At 63.7% G+C, this 21,243-nt stretch overlaps 1 protein-coding gene across 2 annotated transcripts; it reads right to left on the bottom strand.

Annotated features, from left to right (window-relative positions):
* Positions 1–1,813: 1,813 nt before the first annotated feature.
* SBK1 (SH3 domain binding kinase 1) lies at positions 1,814–16,854 on the bottom strand. Of its 2 annotated transcripts, none has more exons than XM_051631960.1 (4): positions 16,701–16,854; positions 3,885–4,087; positions 3,580–3,782; positions 1,814–2,826 (listed from the first exon to the last, which is right to left on the bottom strand). In XM_051631960.1, exons 1-4 carry the CDS (start codon positions 16,760–16,762, stop codon positions 2,044–2,046), a joined length of 1,251 nt encoding a protein of 416 aa, XP_051487920.1. In that variant the 5' UTR covers positions 16,763–16,854; the 3' UTR covers positions 1,814–2,043. The 2 variants fall into 2 exon arrangements, with proteins under 2 accessions (XP_051487920.1, XP_051487921.1); XM_051631961.1 differs by lacking the exon at positions 16,701–16,854 and adding an exon at positions 10,945–10,978.
* Positions 16,855–21,243: the final 4,389 nt, after the last annotated feature.

Here is a 21,243-nt window from a genome sequence, read left to right on the forward strand (position 1 = left end):
CGTTTTCATGGTTTCAGTCGTTGTGGTTTGTGTTGGTTTGTTGTTTGTTTTTTTTTTGTCTTTTGTTTCGTTTTGAATCCTTTTCAACAGTGACAAACTGAGGTAACATCTGTGACACTACAGCCTCTCCTAAGGGAAGAAGGTCCGAAACCCGACAGCCGAGGGAACGGGAAAGAAATACCCAACAACCCTAAGAACACAGCGACCTCGACAGGAACAGAAATCACCCCCCCCCCCCCCTTGAGGGTCCCCCCCATTGCCGTGGGTACCCAAGAGGGCAGCACCCAAGGGGGGGCACAGCACCCAGGGGGGCAGCACCCAACCCACCTGCGGCCGCCCGGGGATCCCTTCTCTACATTATTGCACGAAAGATCGAGGACATGGAGGGACCTAAGGCAAGAAGGAGACAGGACGGCGCCTGGCGGCTCTACGTGGGGGGGTGATGCTACTTCTGACACCCCCCTCCCCAGCCCCGGGGGGGTGAGGGGCAGAGGTGGGTGCCAAGGGGACAGGGTGGGGGGCAGCGGCGGTGGCGGGGGGGGGGGTCCGGCCGGGCACCCGCCTGCTCTGTAAACTGCTGCTGCTGCTGCTGAATAGCGTTATAGCCCTTTGTGTGGGAATTGGGATGGGGGGGATGGGACAGGGGGGTCCCCACGGCACCCACCAGAGGGGAGGGGAACCCAAACCCTCCCAGGGCTTGGGTGCTGCTGCCTCGGGGTGTTCCCAGCCCTCCCAGCCCCGCAGCGGGGTGAGCCCCTGGGTGCCTGAAACCAGGAGGGGACTTGTGATTTCCCCCCCCACCCTGTGGCCTTGTCACTAAGGGGCCATCAGCCACCCACCCCCCCCCCCCCAGCCAACCCGAGGGGGATTTACCCCCCACCTCCTCCCCGCCAGCCCCGGGGGAGGGAACTGGGATTCAGGAAGGGGTGACAGCAAGGAGGGGTGATGGGGGCAGCGTTGGGAGCCGTGGGGACCTTTGGGAGGCCACCCGAAGCCCCTTCCCCTGGCTCCCCAGGTCCTGCCCTGGAGATGTGCTGCTGCCACCGCCTTTTCCAGTCCCTGGGTACAAGGAGCCTGCAGAGGGGACAAGGTAACGTCACCACGGCAGAGCCAGCACGGCCCTGAGCGTCTGACCCACCGGAGAGCCGGGACCGCTGCCACCAGCCACGGGCTGGAGCTTCCAGCTGGGAGGGAACTGGTCCCTCCGGCAGGGTCTGGGGCTGGCGTGTGGCAGGGCAGGGGGGACAGGGGCTGGCGTGTGGCAGGGCAGGGGGGACAGGGGCTGGCGTGTGGCAGGGCAGGGGGGACAGGGCTGTGGCTGGGACACACAACGACACACAGACAGGGACACTTGCTACATCAATGGCTGCCAGCACCTCCCACAGCAGGGAGGCAGCTGGGGCTGCCGGGGGTCCCGGGCTGCTGGTGACCCCCCCAGCTCCCCATCACTGGCCTGGCACCTGCCTCCCTGTCCCCTGCTAAGTCCCCAACAGCGGGGCAGGGACTGGTTGGTGGAAGGGGGCAAATTCCCACCCGCTCCAACACCCCCAAAGGCCTCCTCCATGGTGCAGGGTCATTGGCCTTCCCTTGCCCCGGCGGGGGCTGAGCAGGGGGTGTGGGGAGAGCTGGTGGGTGCTGGCTGCCCTGGACCCCCCACCCACCAAGGTGCCCCTGCTCTTCCCACCCGTATTGCGAGACCCCTCCCCGGGCCACCCTGGGGGGGCCTTGGAGGGGGCGGCGCGGCAGGGGCTGGGGTCACCAATGGTCCCCTCAGCAGCGAGCGGTGCCCTTGGCCGGCCTTCCACCCGGGACGGGGGTGGATCCGCGTCCTCACCCAGCCAGTTTTGTCCTTTTCCTCTTGGTTTTTGTTCCTTTCTCTCGTTGGTTGGTTGTGGTTTGTTGGTTGGTTTTTTTTTTTTGCTTTCGGAGCCCCGGAGCCTGGTCCCAACCTCCTGCCCCCCCCACCATGAGCAACCCCCTCTTGAGTCCCCAGGGTTTGGGGGGGCCAGGCTGGGCAGCCACCCTGTGCCACCCCAGGCGCCGTCAGACGCAGATCTCTATTGCTGTGGCCAGGACCATCTGCCCTTTCCCTTTGTCCTGCCGGCCGTCTGTCCTGCCGGCCGGGCCCGCGGGGGCCGCGCCGGCCTCGGGGCCTCGTGCTCCGCTCCCTTCGGTCAGGACGGTCCTCTTGAGCGGGGCGGGGGTGCAGGAGCCGGCCGCCTCGTGGCGGTGCGGGCCGGCGGGCAGCTTGTCCCCGGCGTGCTTGCGGGAGCGGTAGGAGGGTCGGCGCCGCACCTCGGCCATCAGGTCGCACTTGAGGAAGTAGAAGACCTCCTTGACGGGGCAGCGCTTCTCGGGGTCCAGGGCCAGCAGGCGCTGGAACATGCGCAGGGCGCTGTCCGTGAAGCGGCGCCACTGGGAGGGCAGCCCCGCCAGCCGCCCCTTCTGCCACCGCACGAACTCCTCGAAGAAGGCGTCGGAAGCCGCCGCCGCTTCCCAGGGGAAGTTCCCGGTGAGGACGCAGAAGATGAGCACCCCGAAAGCCCAGACGTCGATGCTGGTGTCCACGGCGAAGCCCTCGGCCCGGCCGGCCTGGCAGACCTCGGGGGCCGTGTAGGGGATGGTGCCGCTGATGCGCTTGACCCGGCAGCCCACCTTGCGGGTCATGCCGAAGTCGGCCAGTTTGACGCGGCGGCAGTCGCGGTCGAAGAGCAGGACGTTCTCCGGCTTGATGTCCCGGTGCACCAGGCTCTTGCTGTGCATGTAGTCGAGGGCCAGGCCCAGCTGCTGCACGCAGCGCTTCACCAGCTCCTCGGGGAGCCCCACCTGCGGGAACGGGGAGACGGGATCAGCCACCCACCGCCAGACCCCGTCGGGATCCCACCCAGCTCGGGAACCACCACATCCGTACGGCACTACGTATCCAACACGGCCACGGCTGCTTTTATCTGGGGTGCTCTCTGGTGATGGGTCCCCTGGGCCACCCTGGGGATGGGGCAATGAGTCTCGGGACCTCCTGGGGATGGGTGATGGGTCCAAGGCTACCCTAGGGATAGGTGATGGGTTTCAGGCTGGCCTAGGAGAGAGCGATGGGTCTCAGGTCCTTCAGGGGATGGGTAATGAGTGCAAGGCCACTCTAGGAATGGCTGTTGGGTCCAAGGTCACTCTAGGGATGGGTGGTGGGTCTCATGCCACCCTAGAGGGGTGGGGAATGGGTCTCAGGACCTCCAGGGGATGGATGATGGGTTTGAGACCAACCCGGGGATGGGTGATGGGTCTCAGAGCACGCTGGTGACAGGTGATGGGTTGCAGGCCACCCTAGGGATCTGTGATGAATCCCAGACCACTCTAGGGAGAGGTGACAGGTTCCGGGCCACCCCAGAAAATGGGTGATGGGTCCCAGACTTGCTTGTAGGTGCTAGTGGTCGGAGCTGACCCGCAGAGGGACGCCCCATCCCCGCACACGGGGCCTTCTCCCCGATGGCCACCGAAGCACAGCAGCAGCTTTGCTCAGCACTCTGGGGACATGGAGCCCCCCCACCCCAAAGAGGCGCCCAGGGGAGGGCCTGGGGCTCCCACCTGTGGCGGGATGATGTCGAAGAGGTCCCCGCCGGGGGCGTACTCCTGAGCAAAGACGTAGCAGTCCTCGGTCTCGAAGACCACGTCGAAGACCTTGATGATGAAGGGGCTGGAGGAGAGCGTGTTGGTGATGCTGAATTCCCGCAGGAAGTTCTTCAGCTTCGTCTTGCTCTTGTTGACGAACTTCAGGGCCATCTTGGTGCCTGCAGCGGGATAGAGGTGAGCCCGGGGACACAGCTGGGACACGCCGGGCACCCTTTCCCCGGCGCGGCTGCGTCCCCCCGCACCCCGCTGGCTCCCCTCACCTGTGCTTTTGTGGGACACCAGGTCCACCTTGCCATAGGTGCCCTTGCCGAGCTCGCGGATGAGGTCGTAGTGCTTGCTGATGTCGGTGCCCGAGAGGGTGCGGATGGCCAGGGACTGCATGTCCTCGGTGATGAGGGGCACCCCGCAGCAGGCCAGCTTGCGCGACGGCTCCTGCTCAACCGAGCCCGCGCTCATGGCTGCGCTGCAAGGCAGAGGCACCGTCACCCGGGGGGTGACGCTGGGGGCTGCGGAGCCACCAGGCCCCCTCCCACCCCACCCCGTCCCCTCGCGCCCCGCCCCCGGGGCTGGCAGGTGCAGCCAAAAGGTGCCAGGCTGCTCAGGGCGGCGCTGAGCGGCACCCACCGGCTGCCACCTCTTGTCCCCAGGGGCCACCGACCTGATGGCTCTGGAGGGGATGCTCCAGGCTCTCCACGGGGGCAGGGCCAGGGGGTGCGAGTGCCCCTGCCCCTCCGACTTGGGGGTGAGTCTGGGGGCAAAGGGAGGGTTCGGGGCACGGCAGAGCCAGGAGGGCAGGGACAAGGGGACACACATGTGTTTCCTCAGCCCTGGTGTGTTCACAGCAACCATGCAGGATGGGAGCTGAAGCCCTCTGGGGCTCCCCATCCCAATGGGGACACCAGGAGCCAGCTCTGTACCCTCCACCTCCTGTCTTTGAAGAGCTCCAGAGCCAAGCCCACCCGGGAGCCACCCAGTGCACTTGAGTGGGATCAGGGCCATGCCATGGATGCCAAGTGGGACACAACAGCTCTGCAGCACATCACTCCTACCATCCAACTTTACCAGCTCTTGGCTTTCTCCTACCAGCACATGGACAACAGCACCAACATTCCTCGCTCCCAACAAACCAGCAGCAGTTTTCCTCACCCTGGCTGTGCCCACAACAAGAGCCAAGCTTGGACCTACCCACCACAGCACCAAAACCACCCCTGATTTCATCTGCTATCTTCAGAGTGCTGCATCAACCTCCAAGAACACGAACCCAGCACCCCAACAAGCCACCCCCAGCAGAGACACAGCGACCCTGGTGGACAAATCCAGCTGCTTTTTATCTCATAGGAGATGGCCAAAAACCATGGGGCAGCAGCCCAGCAGGAGCAGGTTTATATGTAGATTTTTAATGTGGTGTCTCACTGGAAGGGGAAAAAAAAAAAACCAACAACCCTCAAAATGGACCCCAGTTGTCCCCAGGACCAGTGGGGATGGGATGGAGCTGGGCTGCTGAAGATGGAGACTGAGAAGCACCCACATCACTGCAGGGTCAAGCTCCTGCCTGAGGATCCTCCCAGCCCTTTCCCAAGGAGCCTGATCTCCTGCCTCTCATCCCAAGGCAGAGCACAGCTCCTTGATTTTTTTTTTTTTAATTTTTTTTTTTAAATATTTATTATTTTTAGGGTTTTTTTTTAATCCTTGGGAAGTTGGGCGAAAAATAGAAAAGGAACTTCAACATCATGATGTTCCAAAAATGTAACGGCTTGACTCATAAGATCTCCAAAGCAGCTCATCTCCATAGTGCTTTATTGGCCTCCTGGAAGAGGAGCACCATTTCAGTGTCTGGGTGCTGGAGGTGGAGGTGGATCAGCACAGCAGCTCGATGGATGCATGACTAAAAACAGCTCCCAGCATCCTTGCAAGAAGAATTCTGTCTACACTTGAATTTACAATCACGCTCCTCTTAATTAACCGGCGTTGAAACGTAATTATGCACGTTGGCAGAGATGGGGTTTGAGGAGAAAAAAAAAAAAAGAGGTGGGATGGGAGAGAGGAGGTGAAGGACTGATGGCTGCTTGAGACAGCTCCCCAAGTCAAGGGATCTTTGCTGTTTCTCTTGGCTAAACCTGTTGGGCTTTCCAGGTGGCTCCTTTTGGACCAGCGACGGAGAAGCCCCCATCAGACACGGGGTCCCACCACTCTGGGTGCCCTGCCAGGCTTTCCCAGCCGTGCCAGGGCTGTGGCTGCTGCCTTACTGGTGCTTACTGGAGCTGCTGGGAACACTGCTGGGGTCCTGCTGCAGGGCCTCCCTTCCTGCCTGCGGGGGGAGCACAGGGCCAGGGCTGATCCTGGGAAGCTCGAGGCGCCAGGGCGGGCAGGACAGCAACGCTCCGAGGCCGAAAGGAGCATCGATGCAGAAGTTTTCATGAAAAATGGAAATGCCTTTGAAAAGATGTTGGGTTTGGTGCGTGGAGCAGAGGTGGGAGAGGGAGCAAGGGCTTGTGTCTAGTGGTTCTGCACGCTCGCCGGGACAGCGTGACGGTGACAACGCGGCAAGAGATGCCACCAGCCTGGGGTGGCCGGGTCCTGTGTCCTCGGTTGATGCAGGATATGCCAACGTGGATGCTCCTGGTCAAACCACAGCAGAAATGGGGCTTTTTTTCCTGGCACACCAGCCCTGCTCCCTCCTCCATGGCCTGGCCCAGAAGGACCTGGATTGGGGAGCCAGCGCCATGCCCAAAGGAAGCCAAAACCACCCTCCCAGCACACGGTACCCAGCGTGGTTGCTTTGGGTGGTCTTGAAAAAGGAGCTTCTAAAAGCAGGGAGGAGCAGTGCACATCCCAGCTGAGTCCTGCTGAAGGTTCCCGTGACACAAGACCCCAGGCAATGGCAAAGGGGCAGAGGAGGTGCTGCCACGTGGCTCCAGGACCCCGCTGCTCCCCGCAGGCGGTTCGTGCCGTCATCTCCACATCCTGAACCGTTTCTCCTACTATTCAGACTAAAATCATCCCGTGTTTAAGCTTCAGAACCGTTTATCTCATTGAGTGAGGAGGATAATCCACCCACCTCTTCCTCTCTCCCTGGCAGGTATTTATAGGCAGCCACTCGTCTCCCATCGGCAACTGCTGCTCCCCTCCCAAAACCATCCCCAGCTCCATCCCCAACACCACGGAGCACTTCCTGGGAGGATGGCATCTCATATCCAGAGCCCAGCAGCCCTGGCGTTGCCCACCCACTGCCACCCCAAGGCTGTTCCCTGCATGGAGATGCTTTTCCCCTGCTCTGCATCCCTGCACGCCCAGCCCCGGGTGCCTCAGCTCTGCCAATAAGTAATTGCAAACTCATTAAGAGCTCATTGAGAGGAGGAGAGGCCGCCCGGGAGAGCTGCTCCAGGCAGCCAGCAGTAGAGGCTGCTGGGGCAGCAGCTGCTGGGAAATTTAAAGAGAGGAAGAGGGGGGGGAAAACCAAAACCCTCCGGCCATGTCAGAGACTGACAGGGCAGGAAAACAACCCATTTCTTGCAGAGGGTCAAAGGAAAAGGGTTTTGGAGGCTGACACAGGGGTTCCTGGAGCAAGGTGACCTGCCTGGTGATGGGCCAAGGCTCCCACTGTGGGCTGCTCTGGGGCAAGGAACTGGGAAGAGGAAGGGAAGAACCCTAAGGGCTCAACAAGACCCAATTTATCCTTAAAGAGTGGAGAAATGAGAAAGGCTGGGCAGCAGGTGGGCACACTGCTCTGCCCTTGTGCCTTGTGGCTTTTGCAGAGCTTTGTGTCCTCCCAGCCCCAAACCCTCCTGTCACTGTGGTGCTCACTACAGCAGCAGCGTGGTCATGAGTTCTGGTGTAAGGATCATAGAATCCCAGGCTGGTTTGGGTGGGAAGGCACCTTAAAGATCCTCCAGTCCCAACCCCCTGCATGGGCAGGGACACCTCCCACCAGCCCAGGTTGCTCCAAGCCCCATCCAACCTGCCCTTCAACACTGCCAGGGATGGGGCAGCCACAGCTTCCCTGGGCAACCTGGGCCAGGCTCTCATCACCCTCACAGCCAAGAATTTCCTCCTCATGTCCAACCTCAATCTCCCCTAATGGGCATTAGTTATTAGCAGGTAACACTAACTGCTCCCCAGCTTGACTGGGGCACCCGTGGGGAGGGAGCTCACCCCCCCACACCCCAGCCAGCTCCCAGACTTCCTGTTTCCTCCAAAACAACCCACTGAGCTGGCAAAGTCATTTCCACAAGAGGACTTGGCCCTGCCAAGGCTGTCCCTGCTCCTGGCAGCCCACCTCTGGCACTGCCCCAGGGTGAGGGGGGCAGCTGCTGCCCTGACCATGTCCCCCACCAAGCTGCTGTGTCCCAGTGCCCCGCTCCACTTCCAGCTCCTGCCACCTCCCTTCCTGCCTGACCCCATTCTGGGGACATCCTCATCATCTCCTCCGTGCCACTGGGAATGGTGCAAGGTGTTATTAGCTGCTCTTCCCGGGGGCAGCAGCACACGGGTGCCCCGGGGGGGCTCACAAAGGCACCTTCACCTAACGAGGCCGATGCAGCCACGGGTGTGGGGGGGAACAGGCATCTCATGGGGGCTCAGAGACACCAGGACCCACGGCTGGGTATTCTCCAGCTGGGCAAGGGGCTGCCTGCAGGAAGCACCTCCCGCCCCACCAAAAGCAGCAAAACACGTGTGGGAGAGGGTCCCTTTGCCCCCGTGACACCCCAGGGCTGTCCGACACCACCCAAGACAAACCCAGCTTGTCCAGGAAGCAGCTGATCATGCATGGCCAAGGGAAACAGTTTCCCTGCAGACAGGGAGCGTTTTGGGAGCAGCCCCTCCACCAGCATCCTGCCACCCAGGAGGAGCAGGCAACCCCCAGAGGGGATGGATGGGGTATGTCTCCATGTCCTCCTGCCTCTCACTGGCTCCGTAGCAGTGGGAATGCACTGGGAAACACTGAAATGAAGGTCGCACCATGAGCCTGAACCAGCTCCAAACCTCTGCCAAACCATGACTTCCTCGTGCTCCCAGTTTGGGACAATGGCTCTGAACGCCCAGTTATCCAGAGTTTCTCATACCAGCTCCATGCCTGGACCAGAGCAGAGTGCCTGGCACCGGGATTGGCTTCAACAAAGCCACCAAACACCCAGCAACGTGCAGGCTCTCCCGGTGGGGGCATCTCGGCTGCAGGGCAGGCTCAGGCCCCAGCACACTCATCCACAGCATCTCCCGTCGCAGGAACCATCTCCCATCCCAGCCGTGAGCCCGTGCCAAGCCTCTTCAGCCCCAGGATTCAGGTTTCACAGCCAGCCTCCACAGGAAAAAATTGGGAAGAGCAGACAAAGCAGCAGCTGGGCTCTCTCCTCCAACAGCCTTCGCTGTCCTCCTGAGGGACGGGAAGACGCTGCTCCTCGTGGAGCCTCCGCTCTCCCCTCCTGCCACCATCCTCCGTGCCCTCCACACAGCTCTCCCAGAGCCTCCAGTAGGATTTTCCCTGCCCTTGTCTGCGTGACACTGTCCTGATGGCAGGACCTCGGCTGCCTTTCAGTGCTTCGGCCTCCCGGGATTTCTCCTGACGAGCGCGGTGGCTTCGTTAGGACCTCAGCTACTCCAGCCTCCAGCTCCTCCCGCCTTTGCTGCGCCCGCCGCCGGCACCGGGGATTTATGATTACTTCATTGTTTGATTGGTTTCATCAGCCTGTCATCATCTCCCTCCCCAAACTCTTCCGCCAGCGCCGGCAGCATCGCGCCTTCGGGATCTGCAAAGACAAACGCCCCGAGCGGCACCTGCCCGTCGCCCGCCCGGTCCCCACCGGCAGGACCCTCGTCCCCTCTCACTCCTGGGGACACTGGGGCATGTCACCCAGCTCCCAACACCAGCCCTGGCTCTACTCCGAGGGGCTTCACGGCCTTCAGATACAGTGGGTCTGCTCTGACCCTGCAGCCCAGGCTCCAGCATCCTGCTCCGACCCCAGCATCGCCCCGGTGGCCTCGGCCCCGGCTCCCGCCGAGGGGGACAGTCCTGCCTGTCCCCTCCTTGGCCTCATTCCCTCGCCCCCCGGGCAGCACCCAGGCAGGGCACAGCAGCACCCAGGCAGGGCACAGCAGCACCCAGGCAGGGCACAGCAGCACCCTGATGACAGCCACGCCACGGTCGCGCCGGCTCCGGCTCCCGGCAGGCGACACCCCGCTGCCAGATCCAGTGCAGGGGGTGCTGAGACCAACCCACCCCATCCCCCTCTGACCCTCACCCCGTCCCGGAGCTGCCACAGGACCCCCGGCCGGCGTCACCCGCCCGTGGGCACCGTCAAGGCCAGACCTGGAGGAAAGTGGGTCACGCTCCCCCCCTTCCCGAGCCGCAGCCGCAGGAGGATGGAGAGGGGTGGAGGCTGGATCCACCCCGAGCTGGCAGCGAGGGCAGCCGAGGGGAGGTGAGGGCAACCAAGAGGAGATGAAGGCTACCAAGGGGAGATGAGGGCAACGGAGGGAAGATGAAGGCTACCAAGGGGAGATGAAGGCTAAAGGGGGGATGAAGGCTACCAAGGGGAGATGAGGGCAACCAAGGGGAAATGAAGGCTACAAAGGGGAAATGAAGGCTACAAAGGGGAGATGAGGGCAACCAAGGGGAAAAGAAGGCTACCAAGGGGAAATGAAGGCTACCAAGGGGAAATGAAGGCTACCAAGGGGAAATGAAGGCTACCGAGGGGAGGTGAGGGCAGCCGAGGGGAGGTGAGCAGAGGAGCTGGCCTGAGCTGCCCCCCTCTCCCCTCGCTGCTCCCCTTTCCCTGTCTCCAGCCGCTTCCCAGCTCAGCACATCCTCCCAGATCCGCCCTCCACCCCACCCCATACCCCCTACATTCACCGGGATCCCTTTTATCCTTGGAAAACCGGCCGCGCCCGCGGCCCCGGAGGCAGGGCAAGGCAGGAGCCCCACCATCGCCCCCCAGCACCCCGGGCTCCCTCCCCGCTCCGGTACAAACTCCTTTCAAGTGTGACTCACGCCGCTTCCGTCTCCGGCCCCGAGTTTGTCCCCGCAGCCGCAGGGCCGAGGGGCAGGTGGCCCCGGGGGGTGGCGGTGGGATGCGGGGCGGGGGGGGGGGGACACACACAACGCGGTGCTGCTGGCGGGATCCCCCAAGCCCCCGGGGCCAGCATCCCCACCACCCTCTGATCATCCCCGCCCCCCATTCATCCCGGTTGTACCGTGCGGGGACCCGCCCCCCATCCCCCGCACCGTGCGGGCAGACAAAGGGCGGCCCCGCCACAAAGGCACGGGCCGGTACCGGAGCTCCCCGAGCTCCCTCCACCCCCATCTTCTCCCCACCGCCCCCTTACCGGTGGGGCGAACCCCAGCGCCCCGTCCTCGGCGGGAGAGGAGCCGCCGCCGCCGCCGCCCGCTCCCCGCCCCGCCGGGCTCATGCCGCGGCCCCGCCGCCGCCACCGGAGGAGCGGAGCGGAGCGGAGAGCGGCGGGGCCCCCCCGCACCGCCCCGCCCCGCGCCCCGCCCGCCACCGGCACCGCCCCGCCGGGGGGGGGGGGGATGGAAGTGGGGGGGGAGGCTCCGCCACCGGGAGCTGGGGGGCACAGGGGGGATGCAGACCCCCCCCTCCGCACCCCCCCTACACCCCCTCCTTCCGTCCCCGCACCCGCGGGGGTCGCGGGTGGGTTTCTCCCGGGAAGGGGGGGGTTCAGCGCGGGTCCGGCCGCCTCCCGCCGGGCTCCGGAGCTCAGCCCGGGCAGGAGGAGCCCCCCTACCCCGGGGGCAGGGGCTGGGACCGGGACCTCCCGGTTACCCACCCAAGGATCGGGCTCCTCGCCCCCTCCCCTGCCCGCTTGCCACCGCCTGCCGCCCAAAGGACTCGGGTGGGTGGGCCGGGCTGGGACCACCTGGGGGTCACCAGCACCAGCCCCGCGCGAGGGAAAGGTCCTTGCACAGGACCGTGTCCTGCCGGTGGCAGGTCCCCATCTCCTGCTCTCCCTGAGCCTGCCGAGTCTCCCTGTCTTCTCCTCGGCTTTGTGTTGCATCTCCTTGGGTCTATATTTCTCCTTTCTATTTCTTCTCTTTTCAGCTCCCACCTCCAAAGTGCCACTTCCACTTCCTCCCCCCACGCCCTCTGGAATGGTGGGACCACCAGACCCAGGCAGGGAATGCCCACCCAGGTGGACACGCTGCACCAGCTTCCTTTCTACCTCCTCAAAGTCTGGCAGCACGTTCAGCAAGTGATGCCACAACCGGGCACCAGGAGCCCCCCGGGCACCTCCAGCCCAGGCAGTTCTCCTGCCACACTCCTCCTCAGAGCACCCTTGGGCACATCCAGTCGTTCCTGATTTCTCCCGGCACTCAGAGGAGCTGAGCAGGGATGTTTTAACACAGGCCGAGGTTTGTTTTGGGGCTTCCTTGGCTCTCAGCTGGTCCCTTGGGTCCTGGAGGTGCCACTTGGAGCTGACCCACGGGTGTGGGGCTGCCCTGGGCTCCGAGGGGCCGTGCTGAGGTGTTCCCATGCACCATCCAGGCCAGATGAGCTGGGCCAGTGGCCATCCCACTGCCCCCTGAGCCCCCTGCCACCAGGGAGGGCAGGGGACCTGTGGCCACTGACTCACTTTGTGGCTCTAATCCGCTTCCAACTTAGCACAGGGAGCAATTAGTCTTTTTTTTTTTATGAATGACTTTAAAGCAAGAGGCTGAATCCCATTCTGACACTTCTCTTTAACGTGGTGCCAACGCTGTGTGACATTGCCACCCTTCTCCCATCCAGCAGCCTCCAGTCCTGGCAGCAGGAGGGGTGGCTGTGGCTCATGGGTGCTTGCCAGTCCCTTTGATCCCTTCTCCACTTCCCAGCCCCTGCCAACAGCTCCCAGCACCCGTGGCTTGGATGCTGGGAGTATGGATGATCCCCACTGGAATGGGGACATCCCTGCTTCATCAGAGCCCTGTAACCCAGCAAGTCAGGGCAGGCTGGGTGGGTGCTGGGAAAGGGCAGGAGAGCATCTTATGGGTGAAGGTGCTGGGAAAGGGCACAACATGGGGAGGGGGGGCAGAGCTGGGACCTGGCAGGTGGTCCCTCTGCTGCCATGTGGGCAGGACACAGGCTGGTAACAGCCACCACAGCCCTCCTTGGGCACCCTGCTCCACCAGCTGCTGAGGACAGGGTGGGTCCAGCCCCATCCCTTCCCAAACCCTCCATCTGTGTCCCCACGTCCCCTGCCTGCCCTTGCCATGCTGTCCCCCGGCTGCGTCCCCGCAGCTCGTGGTGTTCCGAGCTGTGCCTTCCAGATCTCCCCTGGCTCACCCTATTTATAGCTCGGGGCTCTTTCTAGGTCAGGCTGTGAGGTGCTGGGGCCTGGGGAGCCTGCACGGGGACCTGGGGGGGGTGCTGCAGGGGGACAGGGGGGGCTGCAGGGGGACAGGGGGGGCTGCAGGGATGGTGTTGCACACCCCACACACCCGGGCTGGAGGATGGGGCTGTGCTGGGCCCCGGGTACAGGGAGGCTGAGCTGTCAGCAAGGGACCAGCCAGGCTGTGGCCAGGCTCTGTGGGGCTCTGCAGGGCTCTGTGGGGCTCCCTGAAGCTTCATGGGGCTCCGTAGGGCTCCATGGAGATCCAGGGGGCTCACCAGGGTTCTGCGAGGCACGGAAGGGCTCAGTGGGATTCCATGGGGCTCAGCAGGGCTCTGTGGGGCTCAGCAGGGCTCAGTGGGACTCCATGGGGCTCAGCAGGGCTCTGTGGGGCTCAGCAGGGCTCTGTGGAGCTCCCTGAAGCTTCATGGGGCTCCGTAGGGCTCCATGGAAATCCAGGGGGCTCACCAGGGTTCTGCAAGGCACAGAAGGGCTCAGTGGGACTCCATGGGGCTCAGCAGGGCTCTGTGGGGCTCAGCAGGGCTCTGCAGGGCTCCGTGGGGCTCAGCAGGGCTCTGTGGGGCTCCATGGGGTTCCATGAGCCCCTATAGGGCTCTGTGGGGCTAAGCAGGGCTCTGTGGGGCTCAGCAGGGTTCTGCGGGGCACCAAAGAGCTCAGCAGGGCTCTGTGGGGCTCCATGGGGCTCATCAAGCTCCCATGGGGCTCTGTGGAACTCCACAGAGCTCAGCAGGGATCCATGGGGCTCATCAGGGCCCCACAGGGCTCTGTGGGGCTCCACAAGGCTCCGTGGGGCTCCGTGGCACATTTTGCAGCTGCCAGGGCACACTGACAGCACGTGGGTTGGCTAACAGTAACACCAGTAGCACCAGTTCCTGTGCACCCAGCTGACGGTCTTCAAAGCACTTAGAGAACATGAATAACTAATTAAGATTAGCGAGAAGGCGCCGGTTCAAACGTGTTTATCACCTCAGCTCCATCCCAAACTGTGCCATGAGCCCCGAGGCTGCCCAAGGGGCCACGAGTGCCCCCAAGGTTTCTGCTTGGAAAGGAAATATCCCAGGAAATCACCCCTCAAGTCTCAAATACTTCCAGCAAGCCCAGTCCCGTCCAAGGTCACTTGTCCCTTCGCCAACGTTTGGTGCCCCGGGCAGAGTGGGAGCCAAGGGGGTGCCAGGTGGGGGTGCCAGGGCCACCCGCAGCCGGGTGACGTGAGCTAAAAACCTGCCTTGAGATGCTGGCAGGGATGCTGGGAAGGAGCAGGAGGGAGGGAAGGAAGGAAGGAAGGAGGGAGGGAGGGTGACAGGGGAGCAGAGCACGCCGGGAGCCACAGCACGGGCAGGGGGGGACACGCTCAGCCCGGGGAGCTGCCACCGGCGTCTCCCCGATGGCTCTTGGATGTTTGTCCCCTCCCCGTAGCAGCCCCAGAACCTCCTGCCCTGCCCCTGCGGTTGGCTCAGCCTCGCCCCTCCACCGGCACGACCTTTGGGATTTCAAGGGGAAGGGGGGTTCGGAGAGAGGCTTGTTCCTAGAGGGCTGGGTGGGGGGAGTCCAGGGCCCCCCCACCTCGGTGGTCCCCACACCCGCCGTGCTGCCATCCCCTGCCAGGGCTGCCGGGCTGAGATTCCCAGGGGCTTCTCTCAAGGTCAGGGAGGAGGTGCAGCCCAGGGGCTGCGGGGCACAAGCTGCAGCCGAGCTGTGGGGCTGGGGACGCACCGAGCCGCTGCCGGCAGCCATTGGGGTGCTTCTCCACCCCTCTCCCAGCCCCCCAGGCTCCATCCGATGCTCCTGGGGGGGGCAGAGGCTTGACCCAAAACCAGCTGGGTAGGGGGCACAGTGCCCCGCACGCTGCCCCTGCCCCTGCACAGCCTGGGTCAGGACTGCAGCACCTGTGGGTACTTATAGGGAGCTCGGGCGTGGTGTTGACTCTGGAGTGTAATGATGGCAATTGAGCCGCTGGCTGGAAAGGGAACAGAACGGTTTTCTTGGGAACGGGTTTCCTCTGAAATGACCCGGAATGGGTCTCTCTTTATTGGGGGTGAGGGGGGGGAAGCGGGGGGCGGGATTTGGGGGTGTAGTGGGGTGGTGGCACAGCCCCACTGCCAGCCCAGCGCGAGTCTGGCACCCCGGGCATCCTGGCACCGCCCGGCGCGGCTCGCCCGGCCGCCTCCGCACAGCCCGTTCTCCTGGCACCATCTAGCGAGGCTGCGGGGACAGGCACGCGGCCACCGCGCCCACGCGTGGGGGGTGGCGGGCCAGGGGTGGGCAGCGGGAGCAGCCGGTGGGTCCCTCTGCTGGCACCCCCAGAGCAGAGCCCGGGGGCAGCCCCACCCCGGCAGCTGCTGTGCCGGGGGCGGTAGGTGATGACAGCCCTGTCCCCGTGGGCTGGAGGCAGGGAAAGGCTGTTGGGGACAGGCTGGTGACAACTGGGGGGGGGGATTTGGGGATCGGGAGCCCCTCCTCAGCACAGCCCCCCCTTGATAGGGGAGGCCCGGGGACAAGCCACACGTGTCCATCCCTCTCTGTGCCCCCACGCAGGGAGGGGTGATCCCCACGGCCACCACACAGGACCTCGGGCCACCAGACTGTCACAGCGGGCACTCCCCTCCCTGGCTGAGGACGCTGAACTCGTGCCACTTGTGGCCCAGCACAGGCTGGGTGCAGCCAGTCAGCTCCAGCTCCGGGGGGGCTAGGGTTAGGGAGGGGGGCTGTGAGACAAGGAGCCCTGGGGATGCTCCACACCCTCCCCAGCCAGCAGCGCCTAAATCCAAGGCACATCTCCCATCCCCCTCCCCCCTGCTCCTGCCACCTTCCCAGCCAGCACCCGGCTCGCGGGCTACGACTCAAGGCTCCAAAAAACACGATTTACACCAAACAAATCCCAGTGTTTCCTGCATGCCAGGACAGACTGCCTGGCTGGCATGTGCCCACAGCCTGGCCAATAGCCCTGCCTGGCCACTGGCCCAGCACCACCACCCCCCTGGATGTGGCTGGGACAGCCGGGGCTTATGGGGGGGCTCTCAGGTGTGGCAGGGGCAGGAGCTTTGCCCCGGGGATGGTGGCAGGGGCAGGAGCTTTGCCCCGGGGATGGGGGCAGGGGCAGGAGCTGGCAGTGGCTCAGTGCCACCGAGGAGCAGTTGGGCAGGACACGTGCCAGCCCTCACACCTCGCATCCCTGCCTGGCTCCTTCCTGCACTGCCACGGTTGCCTTGGCGGCCGCTCAGCGCTGCGGATGGGGCACTTTGGGGAGGGGGCCAGGCGTTTGGGGGCCTCGTGCCCTCCTTGGGGACATCCCAACTGCCCTGTCCCCCGCAGCAGAGGCCGGACGGGGAGCACGTTCGGGCCAGCAGGGCTGGGATGGCCGCAGGGCACCGCGGGTTTGCACACCTCTGCCCACAGCCCCGCTCCCCTGGGCGCTCCTGCACCCCTCGGCACGGCGTGGGACCATCCTGAATCCCGGGGAGCTGCTGCTGCCAGGGAAGCACGTGCTGGACACACACACACACAAGACTGTGCACACAGCCTTTCCATGGCACGGCACGGCACGGCACGGTGCCGGGGCCACGGTCTGCTCCAGCCAGGAGAGGCTCCAAGGGAAAAACTCCGGGCACGGCAGGCAGCTCTCCTGCCAGGAATCATCCCCCATCCCGGCTCGGGGTCGTGCTCCCGCGTCCCCTCCGTGCTCATGGCATGTGCCCCCAGCGCGGTGCCACCCGGCCGGGGCCCGCAGCACTCACCTGTGCAGGTGCAGGGGCTGCAGCTCCTCTTTCTGGAAGCAGACGAAGCAGAAAGAATCCATCGCTTGAAGGCTCCGGCGGCCGCCACCCCTGGGCGAGTGGGACCACAGGCCAGGCAGCTCGGGAGGGTTGTTGGCATCTTCCTGCCCCTCGGCAGTGCCGCCGGGGGCTCAGGGGGGCCCGGCGGGGGGGTCACGGTGCCGGGGAGCCCCTCAGGCAGCCGGGCTGAGCGTTGGGACCGCCCGAGGGCAGGCAGAGCCGGGCTGTGCCCTGACCCGCGCTGCCCTGGTTCCCTCCGTGCCCCGCACCCATCCTGCAGCCCGGCTGGAGGGGACACCGCTCCTCACGGGGTGTCAGCAGCCACCCGGGGGGGGCAGCATCACCCCCCGAGGCGAGGGGGGCCGGCAGGGTAAGGATGAACCCCCCGGCCAAGCCCTGGGGTACTTCAGGGGCCGGGGGATGAGGTTGCCCCGCTGCGGGGCTCGGCGCCCATGTGGCAGGGGACGGGGGTGGGCGCAGAGGACGGTGCCCACGGCAGTGCCAGGGCAAGTGGCCCCTGCCCGGGGACTTGCAGCAGTTTGGGGGGGCCGGGCAGGGGCTGCGGGGAGTCAGGCAGGGTCTGCAGGGATCTGGCAGGGTCCGGCAGGGTCTGAGAGGGTCCGGCAGGGTCTGGCAGGGTCCGGGAGGGTCTGGCAAGACCTGGCAGGAGCTGGCAAGGTCCGGGAGGGTCTGGCAAGACCTGGCAGGAGCTGGCAAGGTCTGGCAGGGTCCGGGAGGGTCTGGCAGGGTCCGGGGGACGGGCAGCCTTGCCGGGAGCCCCGAAGGAAAGTTGAGCGGTCGGCGGGGCCGGTGTGAGCGGCAGAGCAGCCGCTCGCTCTGACAGCTAAACCGGCCTGCGAGTATTAATAGCTCCAGCTTCATGCGGTGAGGCTGGGAAGTTAACTCCTCAGCTGCCGCCGCCGGGGCTGCCCAGGCTCCAGCCGCTCTCCCAGCTCCGAGCTGAGGCCTCAGGGCTCGCCAGCGCCGCGGCTGAGACCTGCCAAACTCAGCACATCTTCTCGGCGTGTCACCGAGAGCCCTGCTCTGTCCCCTGGTACCCTGTCCTGCTCCTTCCACAGGCTCTGCCCCGGGCAACCCTTGGCATGGGGCATCTTGGCATAACCAGGGTGGGGATTTGTCTTGGCCTGGGTGGCCGTGGGTGTCTGTGGGTGCTCTGAGCCCCGGTGGTGGTGGTGGAGAAGGTGGCCTGGGAGCATTCTTGGGGGGCTGCTCCCTGCTGCACAGCCAGGCACTGCGTGTGGGGCATGGCAGGAGCACCACGGTGCCCCCGTGAGGGGTGTCCCTGCCCCACCAGTTGTGTCCCTGCCCCACAAGGGCTGGCTCTGTGCCACCAGTGCCAGCCAGGGCAGCCGTGCCAGTGGAGTCTGGCTATTCCTGGGAGACAAGCAGGGACAGCATGCTGGGTCAGGAGCCCCCTCACCCAGGTGGCCACACGCCCTTGCCAAAACAGCTCTGGAATCTCACCATTCCCCATCTGCTGGGACCACAGCAGGGACCAGCACGGGACCTCCAGGTCCCCGAGAGTGGTGCTGGTCCCTTGCCCCATGCCCACATGCACCACCCTGGGGTAGAGGGAAGGGCCATGTCCTTGGGGGGACATGGAGAGGCTTCCCCAGCCTGGCCACAGGCTTTGTCATCCCTCACTGTGAATTACTCAGCGTGTGGCTCTGCTTGCAGTGCATCCGCTCCAGCCTCACCCCCACCCCCCTTCTCATGGCAAAAATCAATGGCTTTATAACTTCTGGTGGCCAGAAAGCTGCCAGCTGTGCTGCCTGAAGGTCCCATCCTCACCACACAGCTTCCCCAGGAGACCAGGGACCTGGCCTGGAGGGTGGGTGATTTTATTGCCCTGTTGCCCAAGGCTGGAGCAGCAGGAGCTTCGTGATCCAGAGCAGGGCTCCTCCTCAAGACGTCCTCTCCCATCAGCTATTTCAAGCCCCAGCATTTCTCCTGCCATTAAGCAGAGCCCATTACCCCAAGGCCTTTCAGGGACTCGTGTTGTCCTTGGTCCTGCCCACGGTGAGCAGAGCTCAAAGCACAGGGTGCTCACTGAGCACCCACGGCAAAGAGGGGCTGGGGGGGCAGCTTGTGCTGCAGAGTGGGGAGAACAGGTCCCCTTGGCACGTTCCTGGGGGTGGTTTGCACCAAGGGAGCTGTGGGACAGTGTCTTGTGAGGGCTGGGGACATGGGCAGGGGCATAAGGTGAAGCTGGTGGGTGGTCAGGGTCGGGGACTGCTCCTGAAGGGCACAGGGAGTTAATTGCAAGGGTGGGCGACAGGATGGCCCCCAGTCCCAGAGGTGATGGGGGAGCAGGCAGCATGGCTGGGCTGCTGGGGGTGGCACCACCTTGTCACCCCCTGCTCACGTGGGCAGTGTGTCTGCAGGGAGGTTGATGCCACGCCAGTTCCTGGGAGCTGGGGTCAGCATCCCGCAGGCATTTGGCACCAGGGAAGCCCCTCTCCAGCCCACAGGGTGCAGGTGGGGCTCCCCACCACAGCCAGGCTCCCACAGTCCCCCCAGGGCCCCTGGGGGTGGCACCAGGGCCCCTGGCACCCACCCAGGCACCCACTCACCCAGGAGCACACTGCAAGGAGCAACAAAAAATGTTAAAATTTAATGCCTCAGCTAATGGGCCGAGCAGAGAGGAGCAGAAACAAGGAGGCAAAGGGCTGCTCTTCCTTGGAAGGGAGGAGGTGAGTGTGCCCAGATCCAGGGAACCCCTAATGGCTTCTGGCTTTGCAGCCCCCTCCACCCCCCACTTCCTAAAAGAAGGGGAGACCTTTCTGGTGCCTGGCTGATGGGACCTGTCTCCCTCTCACCACACTCAGCTCAATAAACCCCATTAGCTGCCCCCCCCAGCACCCACTGAGGCATGGGACCAAGCAGACTGTCACAAATCCATGTGGCTCCTGGTGGATGCCCCACAGGAGCTCAGGGTGGGTGACGGATCCCTCAAGACCTTGCCCATGGCAGCCCAGCTCTGCCATCCTCCCTGGAGCCACCTGCACCTCTGCTGGTCCCCTCCCCAAACCATGGACGTGTTGCATTGCCTGGGTGGGTTTTTTGAGGTCTAGGAAGATGGCAAAGGCAGACTCTGACATTTGGGTAGGTTTTAAAAAAGCCACAGTCCAACACGTGTCCTTTCTCCTTGTCTGTATCAGCAGTGGAGACTCTCACCAGAGAGACCAAGCTGCCCTGGCTTCCTGCTCCCCCTTTCCCACCCTGCTCCTCCAGGCCTGAGGCTGTTGGAAGGGCTGGTGTGGACCCCAGGATGGATTTCCAGGCCTTCCTTTCAAAATACAGGTGGAACACCAGACCTGCAAGGCCCAGCTGAAGCAGGATTTTGCCTGTGCTGAACCCATTCCTGCTTATTTGGGGACCTCCAGTCACGCCTCAGCCCATGGCTCCATGAGCTTGTTTTGTCCCAGCTTAAAGCAGCCCTTCCATGGGAATTGGGAAGCTGTTCAGAGCAACATAATCAGTAAACTTAAGAACATAAGAAGGACATGGAGCTCCTGGAGAGAGTCCAGAAGAGGCCACAACAATGCTGAGAGGCTGGAGCAGCTCTGCTCTGGAGCCAGGCTGGGAGAGTTGGGGTGTTCAGCCTGGAGACGAGAAGGCTCCAGGGAGACCTTAGAGCACCTTCCAGGGCCTGAAGGGGCTCCAGGAAAGCTGGGGAGGGGCTTGGGACAAGGGCAGGGAGGGAGAGGACAAGGGGGATGGATTAAAACTGGCAGAGGGGAGATTGAGGTTGGACATGAGGAGGAAATTCTTGGCTGTGAGGGTGGTGAGAGCCTGGCCCAGGTTGCCCAGGGAAGCTGTGGCTGCCCCATCCCTGGCAGTGTTGAAGGGCAGGTTGGATGGGGCTTGGAGCAGCCTGGGCTGGTGGGAGGTGTCCCTGCCCATGCAGGGGGTTGGATCTAGATGATCTTTAAGGTCCCTCCAACCCAAACCATTCCATGATTCTATGATTAAACATCACCTGAAAACCAAAACAGTCCCAGGTGAAACCCGACAGGGTGTGGAGCAGGGCAGGAGCAGAGGCAGGAGAACCTGGCCAGCTGTGGTGGCCACATAAGATCCTTGCCCACCACAGCCACCCTGGCCAGAGCAGACAGCCCCACCAGACTGCCTGGCACAGGGATGTGGGATGGTGTGGGATGATCACCCTCCTCCCCTGGGACACCAGGGTACAGACACCTGGCACAGGGTGATGGCAGAAGGAAGAACCATCATGGGCAGAAGGTCTCAGGAGCACCCCTTTCCCAGAGCAACAGCTACAGTGCTTTTTTCAAATTCATTCCACCCACCTGTGCTTTCCACAGGTCTTTGTACTCAGGGCCTTTCCCTGCTGTATCTTTTACAACGTGGTAAATGAGCAAACCTCTTGCCAAGCCCCTCGTGAGGAGCAGTTGGGCTTTGCTGCCCAAAACTTTCCCCTCACATTTCCAAGCGGCTTTATTGCCTTTGGAAAGGGACATTT

The sequence above is a fragment of the Apus apus genome, chromosome 14 (assembly GCF_020740795.1).
Source record: "Apus apus isolate bApuApu2 chromosome 14, bApuApu2.pri.cur, whole genome shotgun sequence".
Lineage (NCBI taxonomy): Eukaryota > Metazoa > Chordata > Aves > Apodiformes > Apodidae > Apus > Apus apus.